Here is a 23,555-nt window from a genome sequence, read left to right on the forward strand (position 1 = left end):
CTCTCCAGGATTTTTTCTCTTGCTTTCCCTCTGAAATGGTCACCCTGAACTCTGTCCCCTGGATCTCTGAGTTTTAGCCACCCAGCTTGGCATCCTCTATGGCCTGCCCAGGAAACTCATATTCTACCAATTTTTAAAGGAAGAAATAATGCCAATACCACACAAACTCTTCCAGAAAAGGGAGGAGGAAAGAATACTTCCAACTTATTCAATAAGGTCGGCATTATCTTTACATCAAAACCATACAAAGACATGAAAAGAAAACTACAGACTGATATTCTTTATGAACATACTTGCAAAAATTCTAAACAAACTTTTAGCAAATTGAGTTCAACAAGATACAAAAATGATAATATAATATGACTAAGTAGCCTATCATGTGAAAGCAAGTTTGGTTTAAACATTTGAAATTTTATCAGTGTAATTCAGCATATTAATAAACTAAACAAACTAAAAATTTTTTAAAAACATGATTTATGTATTAGTCCATTTGGGCTGGATACCACAAGCTGGATGCCTTGTAAACAACAGAAATTTATTTCTCACAGTTTTGGAGACTGGAAGTCCAAAATCAAGGTACCAGCATGGTCACATTCTGGCGAGGGCTCTCTTCCTGGTTCATAGCCAGAAACTTCTTGTTATGTTCTCACATGGTGATGGAGCAAGGCATCTCTGGAGCCTCTTTTGTAAGGGCATTAATCCCACCGGGACCTACTTACTTCTCAAAGCCTCCACTTCCTTATACCATCATCTTTGGGGGCTACGATCTCAACATACGAGTTTTGGAAAGATACATTCAGACTATAGCAATCTTCTCAATAGATGCAGAAAAAGGATCTGACAGAATCCAACATCCATTCCTGATTAAAAAAAAACTCGCAGAAAACTAGAAGTAGAAGGGAACTTCCTCAACTTCATAAAGAACATCTAAGAGCTGCAGCTAACGTCATCCTTGGTGCTGTTAAGACTGTGCTTTCCCCCCAAAATCAGAAATAAGACAGGATGTCCACTCTTACACTTTCTGTTCAACATCATGTTTGAGGGCTGAGCCTGGGAAATTAGACAAGGAAAAGAAACAAACAGCACCCATACTGGAAAGGAAGATGTAAATTGTCTTTTTTCACCAAAGACAAGATTATCTATGTAGAAAATGCAATAGAATTGTCAGGAGTTACTAGAATTAATATTTGAATTTAACAGGTTGCAGGAGATAAGATCAAAATACAAAAATCAATTGTATTTCTATATACTAGCAATGAACAGTCAGAAATTTAAAAATTTTTAAATAACACTACTTAAAGTAGCATCACAAATATGCAATATTTAGGAATAAATCTGACAAAAGATATAAAAGACCTGAACACTGAAATCCAATACCAAACTGAGAGAAAGAGACCTTGTTCAGGGGTCAAAATATTCAATATTGTTAAGATGTCAATCTTCCCCAGGGTGCCTGGGTGTCTCAGTGAGTTAAGCTTTAGACTTTGGCTCAGGTCATGATCTCACAGCTCATGAGTTCAAGCCCTGCATCAGGTTCTGTGCTAATAGCACAGAACCTGGAGCCTGCTTCGGTTTCTGTGTCTCCCTCTCTCTCTGCTCCTCCCCTGCTCACATTCTGTCTCTCTCTGTCTCTCAAAAATAAATAAATATTTTAAAAAAGATGTCAGTTCTCCCCAAACTAATCTACAGATTAGTCCTAATCCAGTCCTAATTAAAATCCCAGCAGACTTTTTATTTTTTTCTGGAAACTAAGATGATTCTAAAATTTATATGGGAATGCAAAACACCTGGACTAGTTAAGACAATACTGAAAAATACAAAGTTGTAGAACTTAAATTACCTGATTTCAAAGATGTGGCTCAGTTGGTTAAGCATCCAGCTTTGGCTCAGGTCATGATCTCATGGTTTGTGGGTTTGAGCCCCGCATAGGCTCTGTGCTGACACCTCAGAGCCTGAGGGTTGCTTTGGATTCTGTGTCTCCTTCTCTCTCTGCCCCTCCCCCACTCACACTCTCTCTATCTCTCAAAAATAAATAAACATTAAAAAAACTACACAAATCAAAACTGTATGTCATTGTTGTAAAGATAGAAAATACATCAACAGAACAGCAAAAAGAGTCTTGAATCCACACATTTACTGATATTTAATACAGGCACCAAAAAAAGACAGTAAAGAAAGATAGTCTCTTCAACAAATGATGCTGGAATAATTGAATAACCACAGGCACAAAAATGAACTTTGACTCTTATCTCACACTACATACAAAAATTGACTCAAAATGGATGAGAAACCTAAATAAGTATAAAACCTAAAACCATAAAACTTCTAAAAGAAAACAAGACCTTTATGACCTCGGGTTAAATAAAGATATCTTAGGGGCACCTGGGTGCTTAGTCCGAACTTCAGGTCAGGTCATGATTTCACAGATCATGAGTTTGAGCCCCACGTAGGACTCTGTGCTGACAGCTTAGAGACTGGAGCCTGCTTTGGATTCTGTCTCCCCCTCTGCCCCTCCCCCACTTTGTGTGTGTGTGTGTGTGTGTGTGTGTGTGTGTCTGTGTGTGCGCACACGCGCGTGCTCTCTCCCACTCTCTCTCAAAAAAAAATTTTTTTTAATTTTAATAATAAATAAATAAATAAATAGATCTTAGATGTGACACCAAAAGCACAATCCATAAACGAGCAGACTGATAAATTTAACCTCATCAAAATTAGAATTTCTGCTCTTCAAAAGACACTGTTAAGAAAATGAAGAGACAAGCCACAGACTGGGAAAAAAGGCTTGCAAAGCATATACCTGACAAAAGACTTGTATCTAGAATATATAAAGAACTGTTATAACTGAATAGTAAGAAAAGCCACCCAATAATAATAACAGGGCCAAAAGGTTTAAGCAGACATTTCACTAAAGAAGATGTATGATGGCCAATGAGGACATGAAAATATGCTCAACATCATTAGTCAGGAAAATCTAGATTAAAACCAGAATGAGATTATACTATACAGCTACTGGAATGGCTAAAATTCAGAAGACTGACCATACCAAGTACTGACAAGAATGTGGAACTGGAACTCTCCTACAGTACTAGTGGGAATGTAAAATGGTACAACCACTTTGGAAAACAATTGGTAATTTTTTAAAAAGCTAAGCATACCTCTACTGTATTATCCAGTCATACTATTGTTGGTAGTTATCCAAGGAAATATATGTATGTATAAAGGAATATACACAAATGTTTGTAGCAGCTTTATTTGTAGTTGCCCTAAACTGGAAACAACCCAAATGTCCATCAACCAATGAATGAATAAACCCATTATGGTACATCCAACAGAACAGTGATTTTATGATTCCATTTAGATAAAACCCTAGAAAATGCAAACTACCTTATAGTGACAGAAAGCAGATCAGTGGTTGCTTGAAGACAAGAGGGGCAAAGGAGCAAGAAGAGACAGGAGAGAGGGACTACAAAGGACACAGGAAAATGAGAGTAATGGATATGTTTATTGCTTTGATTGTGGTGATGGTTTCATGGAAATATATATGTCAAACCTCATGAGATAGTACAGTTTAAAGACGTCTGGTTATCTTATGTCAAATATACCTCAAAAGATCTGTTTAAAAAAAAAAAACACCTACAAGAGTAAATAGTAAAAAGACAAATGACCCTATAAAAGTGGGAAATCTATTTGAATAGACACTTTACAAAAGAAAATATAGAAATGGCCAGTAAGCACAGAAAAACATCATCCTCAACATGATTAGTCATCAGGGAGATGATAATTAAAATCACAATGAGTTGCCACTTCACACCCACTTAAATAGCTAAAAATAAAGGTTGACATCCCTAAACGTTAAGGAAGATTGGAAAGAAAAGGAACTCTTGTACATTTCTGGTAGGAACATAAATTGTACAACCACTTTACAGAATATTCTGGCAGTTTCTTATAAAACAACTATCCTATGACGTGGCAATTCCCTTTCTAGGTACTTATCTAAGTAAAATGAAAGCAAATGTCCACACAAACTTGTAGACGAATGTTCAGAGCAGCCTTATTTATCATAGTCCAAAATGGAAACCGCCCAGATCATAAACTGGTGAATGAATAAACCAACTTGGATATATCCAGACAATGGAATACTACTCAGTAATAAAGGGAAAGAAGCAACAACACATTCAACAACATAGAAAAATCTCAACATCATACTGAATGAAAGAATCCAGACACAAAATAGTACATACTGTATGATTCCATCCATATGAAGTCCTCAAATAGCAAAAGTTACCTATGCTGGAGAAAACTTAGCACTGTGGTTGCCTTTGTGTGGGATTGTGGTGGTGACTGACTGGAAACGGGCACAAGGGAAATTTCTAGGGTGTTGCATCTTCTGTATCTTGACAGGAGCTTGGAGTATGCATTTGTCAAAACTCACTACATGGGGCACTTACGATTTGTGTGTTTTTCTGTAGTAAATTTTACCTCCCCCAAAACAGTAAACAGGTATCCATCTCTAGTTAATGCTATGCATGCTGAGGTGTTTAGAGGTGAAGCATACTGATGTGTGCAGCGTGCTTTGAAATGTATCAGTAAATTAAGGATGACCTTACAATCAAGCAAGTAGAGCATAAGGCTAATTGTAGAATATTGGTGATTGGTACCTGGGTACAGATCTTTGAATTGATCCATATGTTGCAAAGCTGTCATAATAAAATCTGAAGGAAAATAAGAAAAGAGTTGTTAACATCTAAAATGGTTACAAGAATATTTAAGAAGTCGGTTATCACTGGGGTGCCAGGGTGGCTCACTCGGTTATGCATCTGACTCTTGATTTTGGCACCTGTCAGGTAAGTTCGAGCCCCGTGTAAGGGCTCTGACAGCACAGAGCCTGCTTGAGATTCTCTCTCCCTTTCTCTCTCTGCCCCTTCCCTTCTCTCTCTGTCTCCTTCTAAAAGTAAAAAAAAAAAATAAACCTTAAAAAGAAGTTGGTTATCATTATCACTAATAAAGCATTAAATGCTTATTAATAAGGAATAAAGAAAAATGTTAAATCGTGTCCTTCAGACTCAATTTCAAGTGCCCAGCTTCACCCCACCTGTGTGGCTCTTTCTTTCCCTTGGCTTACTACACTTCAGCATTTTCCTTTTGATCCTAGGATATACCCAATTTGTTCCTGACACATGGTCTTTGCAGTTGCTGTCCCTTTTGCCTGAAGATGTCCTTCCTCTCTTCCCATGGTTGAGTCCTTGTCATTGAAGCCTCATCTCAATGGTAGCCTCACCCAATTCCTCCACCCATCACTCCCAAACATCACCTTAAATGGTGCTCTTTACAGTTCTTATCACTCTTATGCATTTTATGTTGATCCTTGTTAATTATAGTCTTCCTTAGGAAACAAGAGTCTTCAAGGAAGCACTAACGAGCGTAGCACACTGCAGGGCAGCAGCAGCTTCCTAGATTTCTAATGACTGGCAGCGAATTCTTCTGGAACTGGCTGTCACTACTTGCAGCGCTCCCCCCCACCACCCCCATCGAAGAATCCTGTTGGTTTTTCTTCATAGTATGACCTATTTTGAAATTAACTCAAATGCCTTTCCCCTCTACCCCTATTCCCACATGGGTGCGCGCCTACACACACACACACACACACACACACACACACACACACACACACACGAGCTTTTGGCGCCAAATACGCACCCCCTGAGGGCAGGGATCCGGCCTGGTTTTGCTCACAGCTGTATTCTTACTGCCTGGCACAGTAAGAGCTCACAACGGCATTGGTGACTCAGTAAGGAGCTTTGACCCCTCGCGTGAGATCTGGCTTTGCTCTGCTTCGCTTTCGGTTCCCGTCCCCCCACCGTCACTAGCATCCAGAAGGCGTCCGAGGGGGCAGGGTTCTTTCCATTGCTTCGTTCCTTCTTTCATGGGCTGGTTGCTTCGTTCGATCACTCATTCATTCATTCATTCATGCATTCATTCATTTACTCACTCATTACCACATTCATTCCACTCCTCCCTCCTCCACTTAGGAATCTGGCCCGGACGCGCAGATCCCCCGCAGTCGCGCCCGCCCCTCCCCCTGGGCCTCAGCCCCGCCCCCGCCCCGCCCCGCCCCCTCTCCGGGCCAATTGGGGCTGGCTGACCGGGCGGGGCCGGGGCCGGGGCGGGCCTTGCTCCCCCACTACCCCCGGCTGCGCCCGCGGCTCCGGAAACGCGCCGCGGGGCTGCTGGGCTCAGCCGCGCGCGGGCGGCTCCGTGGCGTTTCCTGCCACGCCGGGCCTGCCTGGGCCTCGCCAACGCCGCTCCGCCGAGGTCCGCGCGTCGGCCGCCACGGGGCCGGGGTGAGCGTGAAGGCCACGGGAGGATGTGCGCAGGGAGCGGGAGGGTGTGCAGGATTGGGCTGATCGTTTGGGCCACGCGAGGATTCGCAGGGGGGCGGCCTGGGAGAGTGCGCGAAGCTAGGGTGAGTGTTCCGCAGAGTGTGCGGTGGGGGGCGGCCAAGCGTTTTTTGGGGGGCGCCTCGGGGCCCGCTCGGCCCTGAGGCCATCCAGAGTGAAGGACGAGTCTCTTATGGCGGGTACGAGGAGGCCCGAAGGCCTTCTCGCGGGGGCCGGCGCTCGGAGCGGGAATCACGGATGTGCCGAGGCCTACGCTGCTTTTGAGGGGACACGAGGAAGTGGGAACTGGTCGTTATGGGAAGGAGGGGACCCCTGCGCCAGAGCAATGGAGGCTAAGGGGGAGGGGGCGTTGGGAAGGTTAAAGGGCTTTTTCCCGGTCTGGGGGAGGGGCTGAGACGCAGTCAGGGGCGCTGGATGGATGAGCTGAGGACGGTTCCTGCTGATGGAGTTCCTCCTTTTCTTTTGGGTGGGGGTTGAGCCTCAGGGTGGCGGGGAGGGATGGGGGACTAGCCCAGAGTCCAAGAACTGTGAGGGAGCGCAAGGGGGGGCAGCCCTTGCTGGGTGAAGATGAGCTCCAGGCTCTGGGTCTGAACAGGGCTTTTTCTGTCACCCTTCTGGGGGGCCATATCTCCTGCTCCTGTGCCCCCCCCCCCTAAACTCCTTTGCTGCCTCCTCTAGTCTATATTTGGTTGGTTTATTTCTTGTCTTTTTCCATCCTCCCCCCACAACCACCCCCTTGCCGCCCCCCAAAACCCCATGGCCCCATTCAACCCCCCCCCCCCCCCCCCCCAAAATCCTGGCCCTCTTCCCGGAGGTCCCACCCTGTTCCAACTGACGCCCTCCAGCCAGCATTGGCCTAGCCTGGCTGCCAGCCCCCCTCCGGTCTCTTTGGTCAGTGAAATATTTTCTCTTAAACCTCAGACCCGACATTTTTCCTTTACCAAAGGATTTCAGATGAGATTGCCAGAACAGCACCCCCTCTGGGTACTAATGCTGCCTCACCCCATTCCCCATCCTCCCTTCCCCATTGAGCCTTTAAGTAGAAGCAGCTTGCACCGTGCCTTGCACAGTCCAGTCCATTCCCCAAAAATGTCCCTGGATCTATGTTTAGAATCCTGATGAGCAGTGATTTTCAGCCTTCTTTGGGTGAGAGACCCCTTGGAAAATCACTAGAAAGTGTGAATTCTCTTCCGAGAAGTCTGACAATCAGCAAAGACAGTGGGATCCCATACTGGAGGCTCACAGGCCAGAGTCCTGTCTTCTGAGTGCTGGAGGTGAGGAAGACTCCAGATGCTAGACAGGCCCAGCACTAACAAAGTGCAGCTCCACATTCCAGTCCCAAGAGTGCTGGTTGAAAATGCAGATTCCTTGGCCCCACCCACACCCGCTACTCTGCCCTTTGAGTTCTTAGCAAACCCCAAGCCAGAGTTCTAACACACTGATCTAGCCCTGCTCCTAACCTGCCTGGGCTCACCAAATGAGCAGCCCCCCACACCCATGTAGAATCTCTCATATCCAGGGCAATGTAACCTAAATGAATCTAAACTTCACAATTTATTTTGATTTTTAGTAAGATGCCATGCGTCTTCTTGGGGAAAGGGCAACATAAACCTTTCCTCAGTTAAGTACAACAAACACTACAAAATCCCCTTCTGGTCTACCTTCTGGCTTTTAATAGAAGGAAAAGAAAACGGAAACCTAAACAGAGAGGGACAGGTGCCCAGGCAAAGTGAGAGAGGAAAACTGGGGAAGATGGAGACAGATGCCTCCCACCCACGCACACGGAAAAAGACACACACAGACACAAACATCCCAAGAGAAACAGACTTTCCTGGTGAAACACCCTCTCTTGGCCCTTTAGGATTCTGCCACTTCTAGCAACAGCGCGCTTACACGGTACAGGCTGGGCCCAAACAAGACCTTCATGGCCACATCCTGACGAGACAAGTTGAGAGCATGTGAAGGCCAGGCTCAGCTCCAGCCCAGAGGCTCGGGTCAGGGTCCTGGCCTTGCCTGGCCGGGGTGGATCAGGATCTCGGCAGTGTGTGTTGTGTCGGTCTGTCCTTTGGTTAAGTACTCACGACCCAAACAGACACGTTCTCGGAAGATGCATCCAAGTCTGCTTCTGTCCCCCCAAATTATTTCAGTCTAACAGGTGGGACCTTTCCTGCCTGACTTATCGCTCAGAATTGTCCCAAGACACAATGAGCTATCCTTGTATGTCTCTTTTGGGTAAGTCTGGGTGTTTACAGACCACGTCTGCTGGCCTTAAAGCTGGTCATGCTGTTAGGGTGAGGATGCCCACGGGTGAGGATGCAAGATGGTGTGAAATATTCTTTGCATTCTAGAAGTGCTTGTATTTTCATGTATGTCAGTGTCACTAAACCGTCTTTGCCCACAGACAATTCTCAGTCTAAGCAACAAGACTCAAAGGAAAACAGATCTCTAATAAGGAGAATTGGGAATCTAGGTAATCATTTGAATGGGACAGAAAGCTGCAGACACCTATCTGAATTAGATGCTGAAGAGTGAGGTCTCTTGTCTGACCTATAAAGACACCCTCCAGGGCATTTTTGCTCTGGCCCAGAACTGAACTGAACTGAACACCATGAGCTACCTATTGTCTTCCAGGGCCTGAGGACATTCTGCTACAGGTCCTTATTTAGATGTTCCAGGGAGTCCAGGTATTTCTGGCACCCCTTAGAAGTTTCTAGAAGCTGCCAGATAGATCTAGTTTGGGTAGCCTTGCTACCTCACCCCTGCTCCACTGCGCAGGGAAAAACAGTACCTGCTAGGGAGGTTGCATGGCTGTTTGTGCCACGGACTTGGTCAAACACTGATCTTTTAGGCTCAGAAGCGACCCTTACTAGTAGCCAGACATCCTGAGGAGGGATTCTGAGCTCAAATGCAACCAGAAGACACCTAATTATTCACTACCTTTTTTTTTTTTTTGACATGGGTTATTTTTTGTCTCCATTGAATTCAACTCTTAATTTCTGTTCTTTCATATCAGAGAGGAATGATTATTCTGGTTCTCTGAATGTTTCTGGTTCTATACAGAAAAGTCTACATAAGTAAGTTGACTAAAATTTACATTGCCATCTAAAGTACATATCAGGGCTATTTCTGCACTCACGTGAGCTCTCATGTTGTAGAATACATTATTCAGATTGTCAGGCACTGGATTAGCATCGAGAGGATTTCCCTGTGCTCATCAAGCAGCTGCAGTGTCTAGGGTGGAATCTGCAGTCAACCTTTGATAGGGCCTTCACTCTCAAGGAGCATATAGTCATTAGACCACACTTCAGATCACACTTAAAGAAGAAAGATAATATTACTTATATTAAGAGGCAGAGATTTGCCCCATGTCAGGCTCAATGCTGACTGCGTGGAGCCTGCTTGGGGTTCTCTCTCTCTATCTGTCTGTCTGCTACAGGTACTTCGTTACATTCAGTAACTGCCTGTTCTCTGGATACGGCCTGGTGTTAGAAGGCTGCCTATTTCTTTTCTCTGGTGTGGCTCAAAAAGTCTTAAATCTTAGGAGCTGGACCTTAGGCAAGTTACTTAAGCTCTTGGATCTATGACTCCCTTCTGTGTAAAATGGAGGTGGTAATAACTATAGGTTGCAATAATGAAATTATGTGAAGGGAAGGAGAAGCACATTAGCAAACACATAGTAGGTGCTCTGTAACTGAAGGTTTGCACCATTTAACATGCCCCTCCCCCCACAGTTTATCCCGTGTCCACTCAGTGCCAGGGGCTCCTGGGGATTCCAGGGGTGACCAAGAAAGAGCAGGTCTCTCTCCTGTGGGAGGTGACATTTCTCCTGGGGAGTCAGGTAAAAACAATTTCAGAGGATTTTTAGGTAGTGAAAGGTGTTATGAGTACATCGTGATAGGGCTGGAGAGTGAAGACACTTTGAGGAGGTTGACACTTGAATGAGGCCTAAATTCTTAGAAGGAACCTCCTGTGGCATGTTCAGAGCCCTGAGGGGCATCACCTTGGCATATTTAGGACAGAATGAATGCCAGAGTGTCTGGAAGGAATGACTAAGATGTGGGGTGAAGGATATGGGCCTGGTGGCCTGGGCAAGGGTCTTTTTAAGGAGTTAAGGCCTTAGGTCTTTGGCTTGAGGACAGTGAGACAAGTTTATAACAGCTCATCTTTCTCAGAAGGTAAATGTGAGCTATTCTTTCCATTCCACTTGTGAGCAAAAGCTCAATGTCAATGGAAGTGAACTTTTTCAGTGAATTATATAAGTAATCTCTGACCAGTTTGTTTTGTATTGGAAGTCAAAGTCAAACCAGACATCAAATATATACCAGGAAGAATCCAACTGCCCAGAGGGGGCCCTACCCAGGTGACAGTGGGACATGGAGGGCTTGGCTGCTGGGTACCTAGGGCTTCACTCACACACCAAGGAACCACCCGTGCTGGGCAGTGGGTTAAAGATGAGAATGGGGCTTCTGTGGACATTTAGACCAAAGGATGCCTTCTGCTCTCACCTGTGCATGGCACTGAGAACCTGGGGAGACGAGCCCAGGAAGTCCCAATCCCATGGTCCTATCTCTAAGCTTTCTGGAACTGCCCACACATTCCTAGCAGCCCTTTCCCCTGTATCTACCTTGACCATGTCAGTATCTCAGGATATTGCTCAGCTCCCAGGGCCATTCCCCATTGTCTCTCTGGCCTTAGCCCTGCCCTCTTGCATGCTGAGCATCTTTCTTATCTAAAGTCTACCCAGATCTTTTAAAATTGTTATTCTTTTCTGATTACCAAAGAAATACAGCTTGGTCACTAAAAATTCATATGTTGCAGAAACAGAAAGCAGAAGACCATTCTAAACCCAGACTCTTCTCCAGTGTGGCACACGTTACAGTATAGGTGTGCTCATTTCAGCTACAAGTCACTCTGTTTATTCCTTTTTTTCTCCTAAAATGCAAATATATACTTAGCAAGTCACTCCCCTTCCCCTACGCTCTTTGGAGTTTTTAAATAAACAGTTACTGTCGGTCTACATCTTCTATGAAGGATTTGCATTTTTATAATCTGCATGTCATCCATATTGGCCACCTGTTGATTTTTTTTGCATTTTTTTTCTTGTTTTCTACCACTTGTTGATTTTATGTTCAACATCTCCAGTTTTCTTCCTGCTCCGAGTTCTAGGTCTCTTCAGTAAGGTCTCCTGAACACTGCACCACATTCACCATTCACCCTCTCTTCTTATTTTGGTCCTTGGGATTATTTAGACCCATAGTATATTGTTTTCCATCGTTTTATTTTTCAACTATTTATGTCTTTACATTTAAGGCCTTTATATGTAAAGCTTCTTATAGACATCATAAAGTTGAGTATTGTTTTTTTAATGCAGTCTAATAACCTCTGCCTTTCAATTGGAGTGTTTAGTCCATTTACATTTAACTTAATTATCCATGTGCTTGGATTTAAGTTTGCCATCCTGCTGTTTGTTTCTTTTTGTCCCATCTGTTCTTTTTCCTTTGTTTCTTTATCTTTCTTCTTTTGGATTTTTTTTTTTTAGAATTGTATTTTATCTTCACTACTGGCTTATTAGCATGCATCAGAGTCTTGGAGGGCTTCCTAAAACACACAATCATATGTTTTACTTATACATATGTTATAAAACCCCACACTACCTTAATATTATTATTGTTTTAAATGATCAGTTATTTTTTTTAAAGATTTAAAAATAAAGTAGTGGGGGGTCCCTGGGTGACCCAGTCAGTTAAGCGTCCAACTCTTGGTTTTGGTCAGGTCATGATCTCACAGTTCATGAGTTCAAGCCCTGCACTGGGTTCTGCACCGACAGTGCAGAGCCTGCTGGGAATTCTGTCTCTCCCCTCTCCCTCTGCCCCTGCCCTGCTTGCTTGCTTTCTCAAAATAAATAAACTTTTAAAAAGTAAATAAATATATATAAATAAAAATAAATGAGGTAGAAGTGTTTTCTACTTCCTCACATATTTACATTCCTGTTCTTCTTCATTCCTTTGAGTAGATCCACGTTTCCATCTGGTATCATTTTCCTTCACCTGAACAACTTTCTTTAATATGTCTCATAGTACAGGGGCGCCTGGGTGGCTCAGTCGGTTTAAGCATCTGACTTCAGCTCAGGTCAAGATCTCATGGTTTGTGAGTTCAAGCCCCACATCAGGGTCTCTGCTGTCAGCGCAGAGCCTGCTTCAGATCCTCTGTCCCCTCCCCACATCCCACACCCCTCACCCCTCACTCCCCACCCCCGCTTCTCTGCCCTTCCCCTGCTCACGTGCTCTCTCTCTCTCTCTCTCTCAAAATTAAATAAAAACATTTTTTAAAAATGTGTCTCATAGTACAGGTCTGCTGGTGACCAATTCTCTCAGCGTTTTGTCTCAAAAGTTTTTATTTGCCTTCATTTTTAAAGGGTATTTTCCATGAATATAGGATTCTAGGTTGGCAGGGTTTTTTTTTTCCTTTAGCACTTTAAAAATGTCATTCAGTTGTTTGATGGCTTGCAAATTTTCTGATAAGAAGTGACTCTTATCTTTGTGCCTCTGTAAAGAACAGGTCGTCCCCACCCCCCAGAGCTGCTCTAAGATTTTCTCTTTATCACACTAGTTTTCAGCAATTTCATTATGGTGTGTTTTGGTGTATGTGTGTGGTTTTTTTGGTTTTGTTGTTTGTGTGTTTAGTCTGCATAGGGATTGGTTCTCATCAAATTTGAGGGAAAAATTCCAGCCATCATTTTTTCAACTATGTTTTTATCCTTTTCCCTCTTTTCCTCATCTCAGATTCCAATCACATATGTGTTAGGTGATTTTCTGTTATCCCAGGTCACTGAGACTTTTTTAAATATCTTTTTTTTCTTTCCGATCTTCACTTGGGATAGTTCCTATTGCTATGTCCTCAAGTTTTCTAATATTGGAGGGGAGGGGATTCATTGTCTAATCTGCTGTTAATCACATCCAGTGAAATTTTTATTTTAACTATCATAGTTTTCACCTCCAGAAGTCCCATTTGGATCTTGTTTATATTGCCCATTTTTTTCATTATGTTTCTGTTTTTCTTTCAATACTTATCCACAAACTAGCTGTTATCCTTGTCTGTAAGTTTCATTTTTGAGTGTTTCCTATTGACATGATTTTCCTTGCCATGGGTCACATTTTCCTGCTTCTTGGCATTTCAGTAATTTTTTCTTGGATGTTGGACATCATAGAGATTATATTGTTGAGTGTCTAGATTTTGTTGTTTCACTTTGAGAAGTGTTGGACTTCCTTTTTTGGAGGTAGTTATTTATGGAACAGCTTCATCACGTTGAAGCTTATTTCTAAGCTTTTGTAGAGCAGGTTCAGGGTAGCTGTGACTCCAGGGGTCAGTCAGTCGTACTACAAGGCCTGGCCCCTCTGATTCTATACTGAATGCCCCCGGTGATCACGGAGGACTCTCTACCCTGGCTGGTTGGATACTGAACATCTCCCTACCTTTGTGTGTCCTGGAAATTGTTCAGCTTAAAGCTTCCTGGTCATTCTTTTCCTAGTCTTTGGGAGTTTTATTATGCATGCGTGTTAGGAAAAGTTCAAGGGGAGCCTTCTGCTGATTTTTTGGAGCTCGTTTTTCCTGCATAGCTCCCTCCTTTCTGGAACTGTGTTCTGCAGCCTCTAGCTGCATCAGCTGCCCCAAATGCTAGTCTGTGTCTTGATGGAGCCACCAAGCTCTGTTTGAGTCCCCCCCTTCCCTACACTCTCAGTCTGGCAGTTGCCTCCAGGCAGAGCCGGGCAACGATGAGGCTCATCTCCACTGTGTTTCTTCTGTTGGGATCATGATCCAGCACTTCCTGCTGTCCAATGTCTGAAAACTTGTTTCACAGCTATTTTGTCCAGTTGTCTACTTGTTTATGGCAGGACATCATTTGTTCCTTGTTACTCTATCATGACCAGAAGTGGAAGTCTCTGTCTATCCCTTTTAATATAATATCTAATTTTATGCAAAAGTCTTCCTGGAGTATCTGGGTTTTCTACTCCTTGAGCTACTGGAATAATGCCTCCTTCTCAGTCAGGTCTGGATTGAATTGAATTGACTTGATATCAGAACAGAAACCATAATCCTGTTCCTTTGAACTCACTGAAATGGGAGGCCTATGATGCATACACGTTTGTGGTATCTTAATTACAATATTTCACATATTTTGCAATCTGGGAGAAAAAGGTAAATTGTACATATCGTTCAGATCTTGTATTTAGCAGCTTGGTATTTGAAGATCTTTTCTTTGCGGCTTCTTTTTTTCCAGCAATTTTGTTCAACTTTTCATTTTGTCAGACATACCACAGAAACGGTCTGGTCTGCATCTCTCTCGCTGTCACCTGGTTCATTGTTTCAGTTGAATGGGGTATGGCCTCTACAGGGCCTTGCTTCTGGTCAAGAAGACCTAACTTCTCTTGCCTCCAGTGGCCCAATCTGGTTTTTCTGTTGCCCCTACAAAGTTGGAAAGGTCTCTCACTTCTCACTTAGTTAGTTCTTCTGATATTCTTTTGGGGAAGCTTCGTTCCTGGGCAGTGTGAGCACTGACCTCTTTGAGGCTGGCTGCTAAGGAAACCTGTGGCCGGCCTGTCTCTGAGAGTCAGGCTCGCTACCATTCGTTCTGCACCTGTGTCTATATTCTCCGGGCTGTTCCTGGGCCAACATTCATTTGTTTTGTTTGGGTTCTCTCTGGCCTGCCTGTATTCTCTGCTACCTGTGTTCTCCACTGTTTGGGGTCTGTTTTCTTAGGCATACCTGTGGCTCCGGCTTGTCACTCAGCTGCTGTGCAAGAGAAGACTGAATAAGATTTAAAACCAGGGAAAAGGAAATCACTAGTCTTGTCCTAGGTGACCCAGAGACAGGGTTATTGTCGCTCATGGCTCTTTTCACTTTCCTTAGCTCTGCCTGCCCCCCCAGGGTCTTGCCCTTCCCCAGGATGGACCCCCAGGAAACCAGGTCCTGGCAGGCCCTCTTGAGATCCTTGAGGCCCAGGTGAGCTGTGCTTCCCCCTGCCTGGCTTGGGAAACTGTCACTGCTCCCTGAGTCTGCCTTAGCCTCTACCTCTTTTCCCAGCATGACACACTACAGGACTTGAACCCCTGCTGCTGCCTTCCATCCCTCTGCTGTCCTCCTGAGAGTCTACCAAGAAACGGGTACCTGCCGGGCTTATAATTCCCATTATGCTGGTGCGGGAGCTGCATTTCAATCCAGGAAAGTGACTGAACTGGGGTCTCTTGGGAAGACATTGGGAGGCCAAAGCGAAGGCCATGGCCCAGGTCTTCTGGTGCTTGGTTAGTTCTCTTTCCAGGATTTCTTGACGCTTGTGCTTAGATCTCCACGCTAGCGATGCATATCTACTCCAGACCCTCACCTCTTATCCCTGCTATTACTAGTGCTGCCCCTGCCTCATTCTAGAATGCACAGAAGGACTGCTTATCCCTGGGAATTCTTACAGGATTCAGTGACATTTGATGACGTGGCCCAGTACCTCACAAAAAAGGAGCGCCTGAGACTGGACGCTGAGCAGAGGACACTGGCATACTACAGGAATGTGAACTCCGTGGGTAAGGATGCCCCTGGCCCTCCACCAGCTTCCCCACAGCTTCGTGGTCCTGTGCAGCCGAGTGAGGGTTGAGGGGCACCTGGATTACCCCTGCACAACCTTGCCTTCTGGGGGCTTATGCCCCCCCCACCCTAGGGATCGGCTGTAAGAAAATGCAAAGGGTCTGCCAACCCTCACCATTTCAAATTGGCAGGGCCCCCTCCCAACTCCTAAGGGCATGGAAAGAGGCCTCCTCAGGTTTTTACTGGGAAAGAAATTAGAACAAAGTGGCCACTATCATTTGGAAAACTTTTTTTTTTAATCCTAAATTGCACAAAAACTGAATGGCCATTTTATTACAGTTTGTTGTTGAGAGAGAGATTGGCATGGCAAGGCCCTATGCCCTGTTGAGGGCTGCACATGGTGGGAGGGGCGAGACTGCTGAGTCACTTTGGGAGTTGTGGAACAGTAGGACTTTCCGTTTGCAGGCACTGAGGAGTGTGAGCAGGCAGAAAGGGAGGACCAGCTCTTCACAACAAGTCCCTGGCACTCCACCCAGGTGGGCCCAGACTCTGCCTCATCCAGTCTCTGGCGGGAGCCAGCCCTTGGGAAAGGGCAGGGATGAATGAGTTGCCTGAGGGCACAGCCAAGCTACCTACGCTTGGTGGATTAAAAGAGTTTCGACTTTGAAGGCCGTGCGCCCCGCCCCCCTCCCCACCCGGCTGTGTTCTGATGGCATCTTTGGCTGCCACCAAAACCCTTTTCCTTTTCTGCCAGCAGGAGTTCCTGTTTTGATTGCTGCCTGGCTCCTCACCTGGTACAAGGCCACGTGGTGCTGGCATCTGAGCCATCCCTGAACACAGACTGAGGTAAGCATTCCGCTGAGTGCAAAAGAACCCCGGAAAGTGCGAAGAAACTGTGGAGGAGGCCCCCGCCAAGCCTTTGGGGAGGGGGTGTGGCTGCTTCTCAGTCACAGGAGGGGAGACCTCCTCAGCACCCCTTTGGTAGGGGGCGTCCAGCAGTGACACCTTTCTGCCCCATTCCTCTGTAGTCCTTGCTTCTGGTTGGATGGGCACTGGCCACCTTGCTGCGTGGTCTCTGGGCCCTGTGCTCAGCAGCTGTCTCAGGAGGAAGGTGATTGTTGACCAAGGAAAGTAACCTCCTTCCCTCCTCCTCTGCAGAGTACAGTGTCTTGCGGTGCCCGTCTCCAAAAGCATCTTGGTGACGCAACAGCAGAGAATGGGTGAAGACGCTCAGCCCCAGGAGATGGCGTCCACCAGCTCCCCGATGGCCGGTGCACCCAGCCCTGAGGTCAAACAGAGCAGAGACTCGGAGGGGAGTGGGGGGAGCCCCCAGAACCTGCCCATAGAACATCACTTTGCATGTAAGGAGTGTGGGGATGCCTTTCGGCTCAAGGTCCTCCTTGTGCAGCACCAGAGAATTCACAGCGAGGAGAAGGGCTGGGAGTGTGGCGATTGCGGGAGGGTCTTCAGGGGAGTCTCTGAGTTCAACGAGCACCGGAAGAGCCACGTGGCTGCAGAGCCCCAGCCGGGGCCCAGCCGAGCGCCGGAAGATGCCATGGAGGAAAGAGAGCAAATGGAGAGGGAGGCGAAGCCCTTCGAATGTGAGGAATGTGGGAAGAGATTCAAGAAGAACGCGGGCCTCAGTCAGCACCTGCGCGTCCACAGCAGAGAGAAGCCGTTTGACTGTGAGGAGTGTGGGCGGTCCTTCAAGGTGAGCACCCACCTCTTTCGCCATCAGAAGCTCCACACTTCCGAAAAGCCGTTTGCCTGCAAGGCATGCGGCAGAGAGTTCCTGGATCGCCAGGAGCTCCTCAAGCACCAGCGCGTGCACACCGGCCACCTGCCCTTCGACTGTGATGACTGCGGCAAGTCCTTTCGGGGTGTCAACGGCCTGGCCGAACACCAGCGCATCCACAGCGGGGCCAAGCCCTACGGGTGTCCCCACTGCGGCAAGCTCTTCCGGAGGAGCTCGGAGCTCACCAAGCACCGCCGGATCCACACGGGCGAGAAGCCCTACGAGTGTGGCCAGTGCGGCAAGGCCTTCCGGCAGAGCTCCAGCCTCCTGGAGCACCAGCGCATCCACACCGGGGAGCGGCCCTACGGCTGTGGCGACTGCGGCAAGGCCTTCCGGGGGCCCTCCGACCTGATCAAGCACCGGCGGATCCACAGCGGACTGAAACCCTACGAGTGTGACAAATGCGGGAAAGCCTTCCGGCGGAGCTCCGGCCTGAGTCGCCACCGGAGGACCCACAGCGGAGCGAGACGCTGCGAGTGCAGCGAGTGTGGCCGCGTGTTCAAGAGGCGGGCGGCACTGCAGAAGCATCAGCCAACCCACCATGACTAGACGAGGCCCCGAGGCCCACGGCCCCACGGCCCCATGGCCGGCGGCGGCTTCCCGCGGGGGGCGAGTCCCTAGAGGGGAGGGCAGAGTCAAAGGAGATGACCAGTTTTGTAGCGCTTATGTCTGTTCTCGTCCGGAAGGTTGAACCCAATTTATACCGTCACCAGCAATTTATAAGTGCACACGTTTCCCATTTTGCCTGTTGAGAGTTGCTTCTGCGACATTCTAATTTATTTTGACTCGTTTAACTGGCAGGAAGTACCCTCAAGGTATTTGACATCCACGGGCCTTGAAGCAGGAGGAGAGAAGAGACACCTGCCTGCGGGGGTGAAGGAGCTCGCAGGACCTCTTCTCCAGGCCGCTCCCTCAGGAGCGACTCAATGACGGCCTCCGTGTGACGGGACCCAAGCTCTCCTGGAGAGAACAAAGCCCCAGAGTCGTTTGGCCTACTTGAATTTATAAATTTTTAGGGATGTAAATAGAATACTCAAATGTCTTATAATATTTAATTTATTAATTCAGTTATACATGCATATTGTAAATCACATACTACATAGAATAATATATTAATTTAGAAAAGCCGCCTGTTTTCCCTCACTCCGTTCCACAAGATCATTTTATCCTAAAGCCTCACACGCAACTCTGACCTCACCATCTTCCCCAACCTCGCAGCCCCCTCTTGAGTCATCCGACAGTTTCAAAGCACATCCAATGGCTTCAACTCATCTAAGCTGTGTGCCATGTAGCACTGTGACAATCCCTGCACAAAGCTCTCGCTAGAAGTTTCCTCCCAAGCCATAAGTACCTGTTCACATAACATTAGGACGATTGTTGGTTTCTTCAATTTGTCCTGTAGCCCTACAACATAACCACTTGATGTGTTTGCCTTTTCAAATGACCTTTAAAAGACTTTTTTGAAGCATCTATAACTTGTCGTTGTGAGGTCATACTCTTAGGAATAAGTACTGAATCTGGGTTACATTTCTTTTGCATCCATTTTTCTTGAACCAGTTCATTCCAGTGACTTCCACGTGTGTCCAAAACTAGCATCGGTTGGGGTCTGTTCCAGGCTAATAGGTCTTGTCCTCAAGCAGCACTGTTTTCTTCAGAATTAAATAGCTGAGGGCACCCCCGTAACAGGGACATCTCCAGGACTCAAGTATAAGGTGATGCCTCTTGTTCGGGAATGGTAGCCTCTCATACAGAGCCAGCCCTCTGTTTCAAGCTCTGTAAAACAGGGGCGATCCCAGGACTACCCCTAAGGTTATCGTGGGAACTGTGATGCCACGCCTGGCCCGAAGGCACACACTCAGTGAAGGTCATCTCCTGTCATCACCATAATTAATGCCGTCATCCTATGACTCATTAGTACCAGAACTGGGGATGGACCCAGGCCTCCTGACTCCTAGTCTCATCTTCTTTCTCTCGTGCAATGACTTAAATACTGTTCCTGTTTCCTTGCATGCAAACCGTACGTTCATCTCCTTTGACCAGTTATCAAGTTACCTTTGGACATAATGACTTTATACAGCAGTCCTTTCTACATCGATTGTGACGGTCTCTTTTCCAGTTTTATTGCTTTGCTCTTTGGAGCAGTTTTATTACATTTTTGTTGTGCGAGCTCTTAATTTTTACATACCCGGGCATTCACTGTTGTCCGTGAAGCCGTAACTTTCATTGCTTCAGTAGTTAGATACGATGATGTTTTTTTCTAGAATTTTAATTACAAGTGAAAAGTTGAAAGCCCTGCCCCACCAGAAGGTGGATGCACCAGGTGGGCAGGCTGGATGGGAACGGGCCCCAGAAGCAGGCTCTCTCCTCATCCACGATGCGGACTCTGCATGTCTGTGGGCAGTACTTGACTATCCAACCTGGCCACTCAGACACGCGAGAGAAACTTCCATCTCGGATGGCCAGAACATTCTGACTGTTCCTCAGTATAGCCCTACCTGGCAGCAGCAGGGCTGGGCCTCAACTAGATCAATGGGGCGGTCCAAACGTGGTCTTGGCCACAGCTGGCTGTCCTCCAAGCTCCAGGGAGCTTTGGCCATGCCCAGCACGGATTCAGTGCTTGAGCAGCAGACCCACCAGAGACACATCTCCTCGAACACAAGAAGACTCACTTGACCGATGCTGTCATGTGGATTGCATCCTCCTCCTAGCGAGTGACTCTGGAACTAGAAAGAGGTCAGTTTGGTGGCTTTTGCTTTGGGCAACTAGGGGGAAATTCACCCACGTGTTCTGATGTTACCTCCCGCAGCCACACCCAAGGAGCAGCAGAGCAAAGGCTCGGAGAGGAACGGCGCCCCTCCGATGCCCGGTGTGGCCTGGTGATAGAAGCTGGCCACCACAGGCCTGGGCTGTGACTTGCAGCAGCCATGCCCGGGAGGGGTGACAAAAGAAGGGTTTGGAGGGCACCGATGCCCTTCTGACGGCCCGTGTGGCATAGAAATAGAAGCTGGTCATCCCGGGGCCAGGCTGTGACTTCCGACAGTCTCCCCCGGGGGGAACAGCAGCAAGGGCTGGCCAGAAACCTGGCCCCCGGTGGCCTGCAGAACCCGCAGGTAGAAGCCAGCCATGCTGGGGCTGTGGTGTGACTTCCCAGCAGCCGTGCTTGGGGGGCCTCTCGAGGGCCCACAGAGGAAGCATACGCTTCTGATGGGCCCGCCAAGGCTGAGGCCGAGCTTCCCGGCAGGCACATCTGGAAGAGCTCCTCAGGCCCCCATCCTGGGAAGCAGGGTCCCATGGCGACCCCTGTGACCTTAGCCAGAAGGTCCTCTGGAATGGCCCCCCGGGCCACAACGGTGGCTCTCTGTGACGTCTCCAGCCTGACCCTCAGGCTGGAGAGAAGCCAACAGCACCTGTTACATAGCAACTCCTTTTGCTCTGTGGGCTTCAGTTCTCGCAGTAGTTGTGAAACTGTGTCTGCCATCACCGCTTCCTTCGGCATCAGTTTTCTCTTTTCAAGCTGTCAGGACGTGTTTGACACCACTGTCATTCGGGAAAGAATTTGACATTCACGGGGGGCAAGTCTGGCAGCTTTCACTGGGAGCGCTCTGCCATTTCTTGCTTGTTCACTAGCCATCTGTCAGGTTTTATGAAGGATCCAGATACAGTATTAACTCAGAACCTAGCGTTGTCGTCACTGCTCCCTCTCTCCCAAGCCAGGACATGGCATCTTGGCATCCTGGCCGCCTGTCCTGCCCTCCTTGACTTTTTTCCATTCCCCATTCTATAATTTTCTCCCAAACCCTCTTCTAGAGTTAACACTAAAGACCGCATCTTCTCTGTCACTGTGTTTGCGGGTGAAGTCTGTGCTCTCTCTGGCGCAAGCAGTCTGTGGCTTTAATGTGTGTCCTGTAGTTGTGCCAAGTTCAGTTTTTGCCTCTGGTAACTTGGGGGTGGATTTCCTTGGCTTCTGTAGGTATACTGCTACATCAGATGCAAAATGTGATCAAGCTTCCTATTGTGTGGGCTCGTCTATGCATTTGTGTATCTACCTCGTTTCATTTTTTCTTTCTAATCACCCATATTTCTTTTGCAAGGGAAATGAAGAGCAGTTGGGTTACATAGAATGCCGACTCGCGTTAGAAATATATCCTTTTCTTATATTCTGAAAGAAACCTTCCATTGCTTTTATTAAAGTTTTGAATACTTGCTGAAATTTTTAAATGAAAGTTCCTGTTTACCATTTTTGCTGCTTATTAAGATTAACTGTGTTGATTAGTTGTGTCGTACCCACTTCTGCATTTCCAGAATGAGCCCCACCCAATCACAGAGGGTACCTTTGTCTCACAGTGTTGGCATTCCACGTGCTCCAGGCTTCAGCCCTGTTGTGTGCCCTGTGACCCTCACTCCCCTTCCAGGCCACACTAATCAAACCAGAACTGAACACTTGACTCAAGGGCAGCACCTTGTCATCGGAGCTGGCTGGCAACGACAGGCTGGGCCTTTCGGGTTCTCTGTGAAGTGCAAACAAGAAAAACGAGAGAGAATCTTCTCGTTGGTATTGGAAGGAAGAGGGAGCCACGCAGCACTTAGGGGAGTTGACCCGATAGGTGGCACCAGCTTGAAGATCCTGCTAAGCACTCCAGAGCTGTCTCCCTGAGGCAGTCCAGGCCCCATCATGTTCTTGGATTTCTGGCAACTGCCCTCACCAGTTCATTTGTGTCCCCACCAGAGACTCCCTTGACCTGAGCCAGCCTGATTGGGTCTCTGCTTTTTGCAATCTGTCAAGAGTCAATTGCCTTTTACCAGTTGGCTGCTTCCTGAGAAGAATCACATGGCTGGTTTCCCTCATGTTCTACCCGACTCTAGTTCCTGGCCCGAGTCCCACCTGACTGTTGTAGACACCTGTTTAAATGTGGTACTCTGTTCACTCAGATGGGGAAAACCTATGCCTTTTAGTCTCAGTGAGTTTGACCGATGCCTCTGTCCGGGTGTTCCTGTACGGATCCCATGTGTGCCCCATGAAATGATTTAAGTCAACACCCACCCTGTTCTTTACTTTGGAAGTGTCTCGCTACTTCCAGAAAATCTGTGAGATTGGGGAATTGAGAATTTCTCTATTACTAGTATACTTACATTCTGTACTTCTCATGGTATCAGTTTAGCTGTTTACTTTGGAAACTAGAAATGGTCTCTTTTAACTTGGCCTTTAATGTTATTTGCATATCTAAGAAGAGTAGCCGTGTCCGCCCCAGTCCACCGTTCATTTGTTGGCGCTTTTTTCTCATCCCTCCCTGATCTCCTTAACTTGTCTGTTTTATGGCACTTACTATAATCAGCCTTGCACTAGAGCTTCGGCCTCCCCACCCTCTCCCACCTGTTAGATTGTGAGCTCTTATAAGACAGGGGTGATCCTTCATGTCTGATTCCCCTACCAGATCTAGCACAGTGCCTTGCATCAAGTAGATTTCAATAAATATATGTTAAATGGCATTGGTCTTCCTTGACTTATTTTGTCAGAGTTTCGGTTAACAGCTCTTCCCTTGCTCCTTTCTCTGCCCTCTAAAGTTCTTTCCCCACCCCCCACCCCCACTTACTGGATGCCTGGAGGGGACAGGAGGTGCCCCGATTAGAAGGGCTGGTTTCCATGGACATTTGAGCTGTCCCTTGGCAGAAGAGGCCTGTCATTCAGCCAGGTCCCTTCTCCCACCCTGGCTAGGGCTCTCCTCAGAGTCTGAATTCCGGGCGGCAGCAGAACACCAGGCTGGACTCTGAGCTCCTCCTTTAGGGACCAG

At 46.9% G+C, this 23,555-nt stretch overlaps 1 protein-coding gene across 5 annotated transcripts; it reads left to right on the forward strand.

Annotated features, from left to right (window-relative positions):
- Positions 1-6,205: 6,205 nt before the first annotated feature.
- On the forward strand, positions 6,206-23,253 carry ZNF275 (zinc finger protein 275). 5 transcript variants are annotated; one of them, XM_049644452.1, is made up of 7 exons: positions 6,206-6,341; positions 15,306-15,398; positions 15,480-15,559; positions 15,862-15,970; positions 16,437-16,507; positions 16,729-16,817; positions 17,130-23,253. In XM_049644452.1, exon 7 carries the CDS (start codon positions 17,188-17,190, stop codon positions 18,313-18,315), a length of 1,128 nt encoding a protein of 375 aa, XP_049500409.1. In that variant the 5' UTR covers positions 6,206-6,341; positions 15,306-15,398; positions 15,480-15,559; positions 15,862-15,970; positions 16,437-16,507; positions 16,729-16,817; positions 17,130-17,187; the 3' UTR covers positions 18,316-23,253. The 5 variants fall into 5 exon arrangements, 4 of the variants coding, with proteins under 4 accessions (XP_049500409.1, XP_049500411.1, XP_049500408.1 ...); XR_007460528.1 differs by lacking the exon at positions 6,206-6,341 and having other exon boundaries at positions 12,367-15,398; positions 17,130-20,499; positions 22,069-23,253; XM_049644451.1 differs by lacking the exon at positions 6,206-6,341 and having other exon boundaries at positions 12,367-15,398.
- The last annotated feature ends 302 nt before the right edge of the window (positions 23,254-23,555 follow it).

The sequence above is a fragment of the Panthera uncia genome, chromosome X (genome assembly GCF_023721935.1).
Source record: "Panthera uncia isolate 11264 chromosome X, Puncia_PCG_1.0, whole genome shotgun sequence".
NCBI lineage: Eukaryota > Metazoa > Chordata > Mammalia > Carnivora > Felidae > Panthera > Panthera uncia.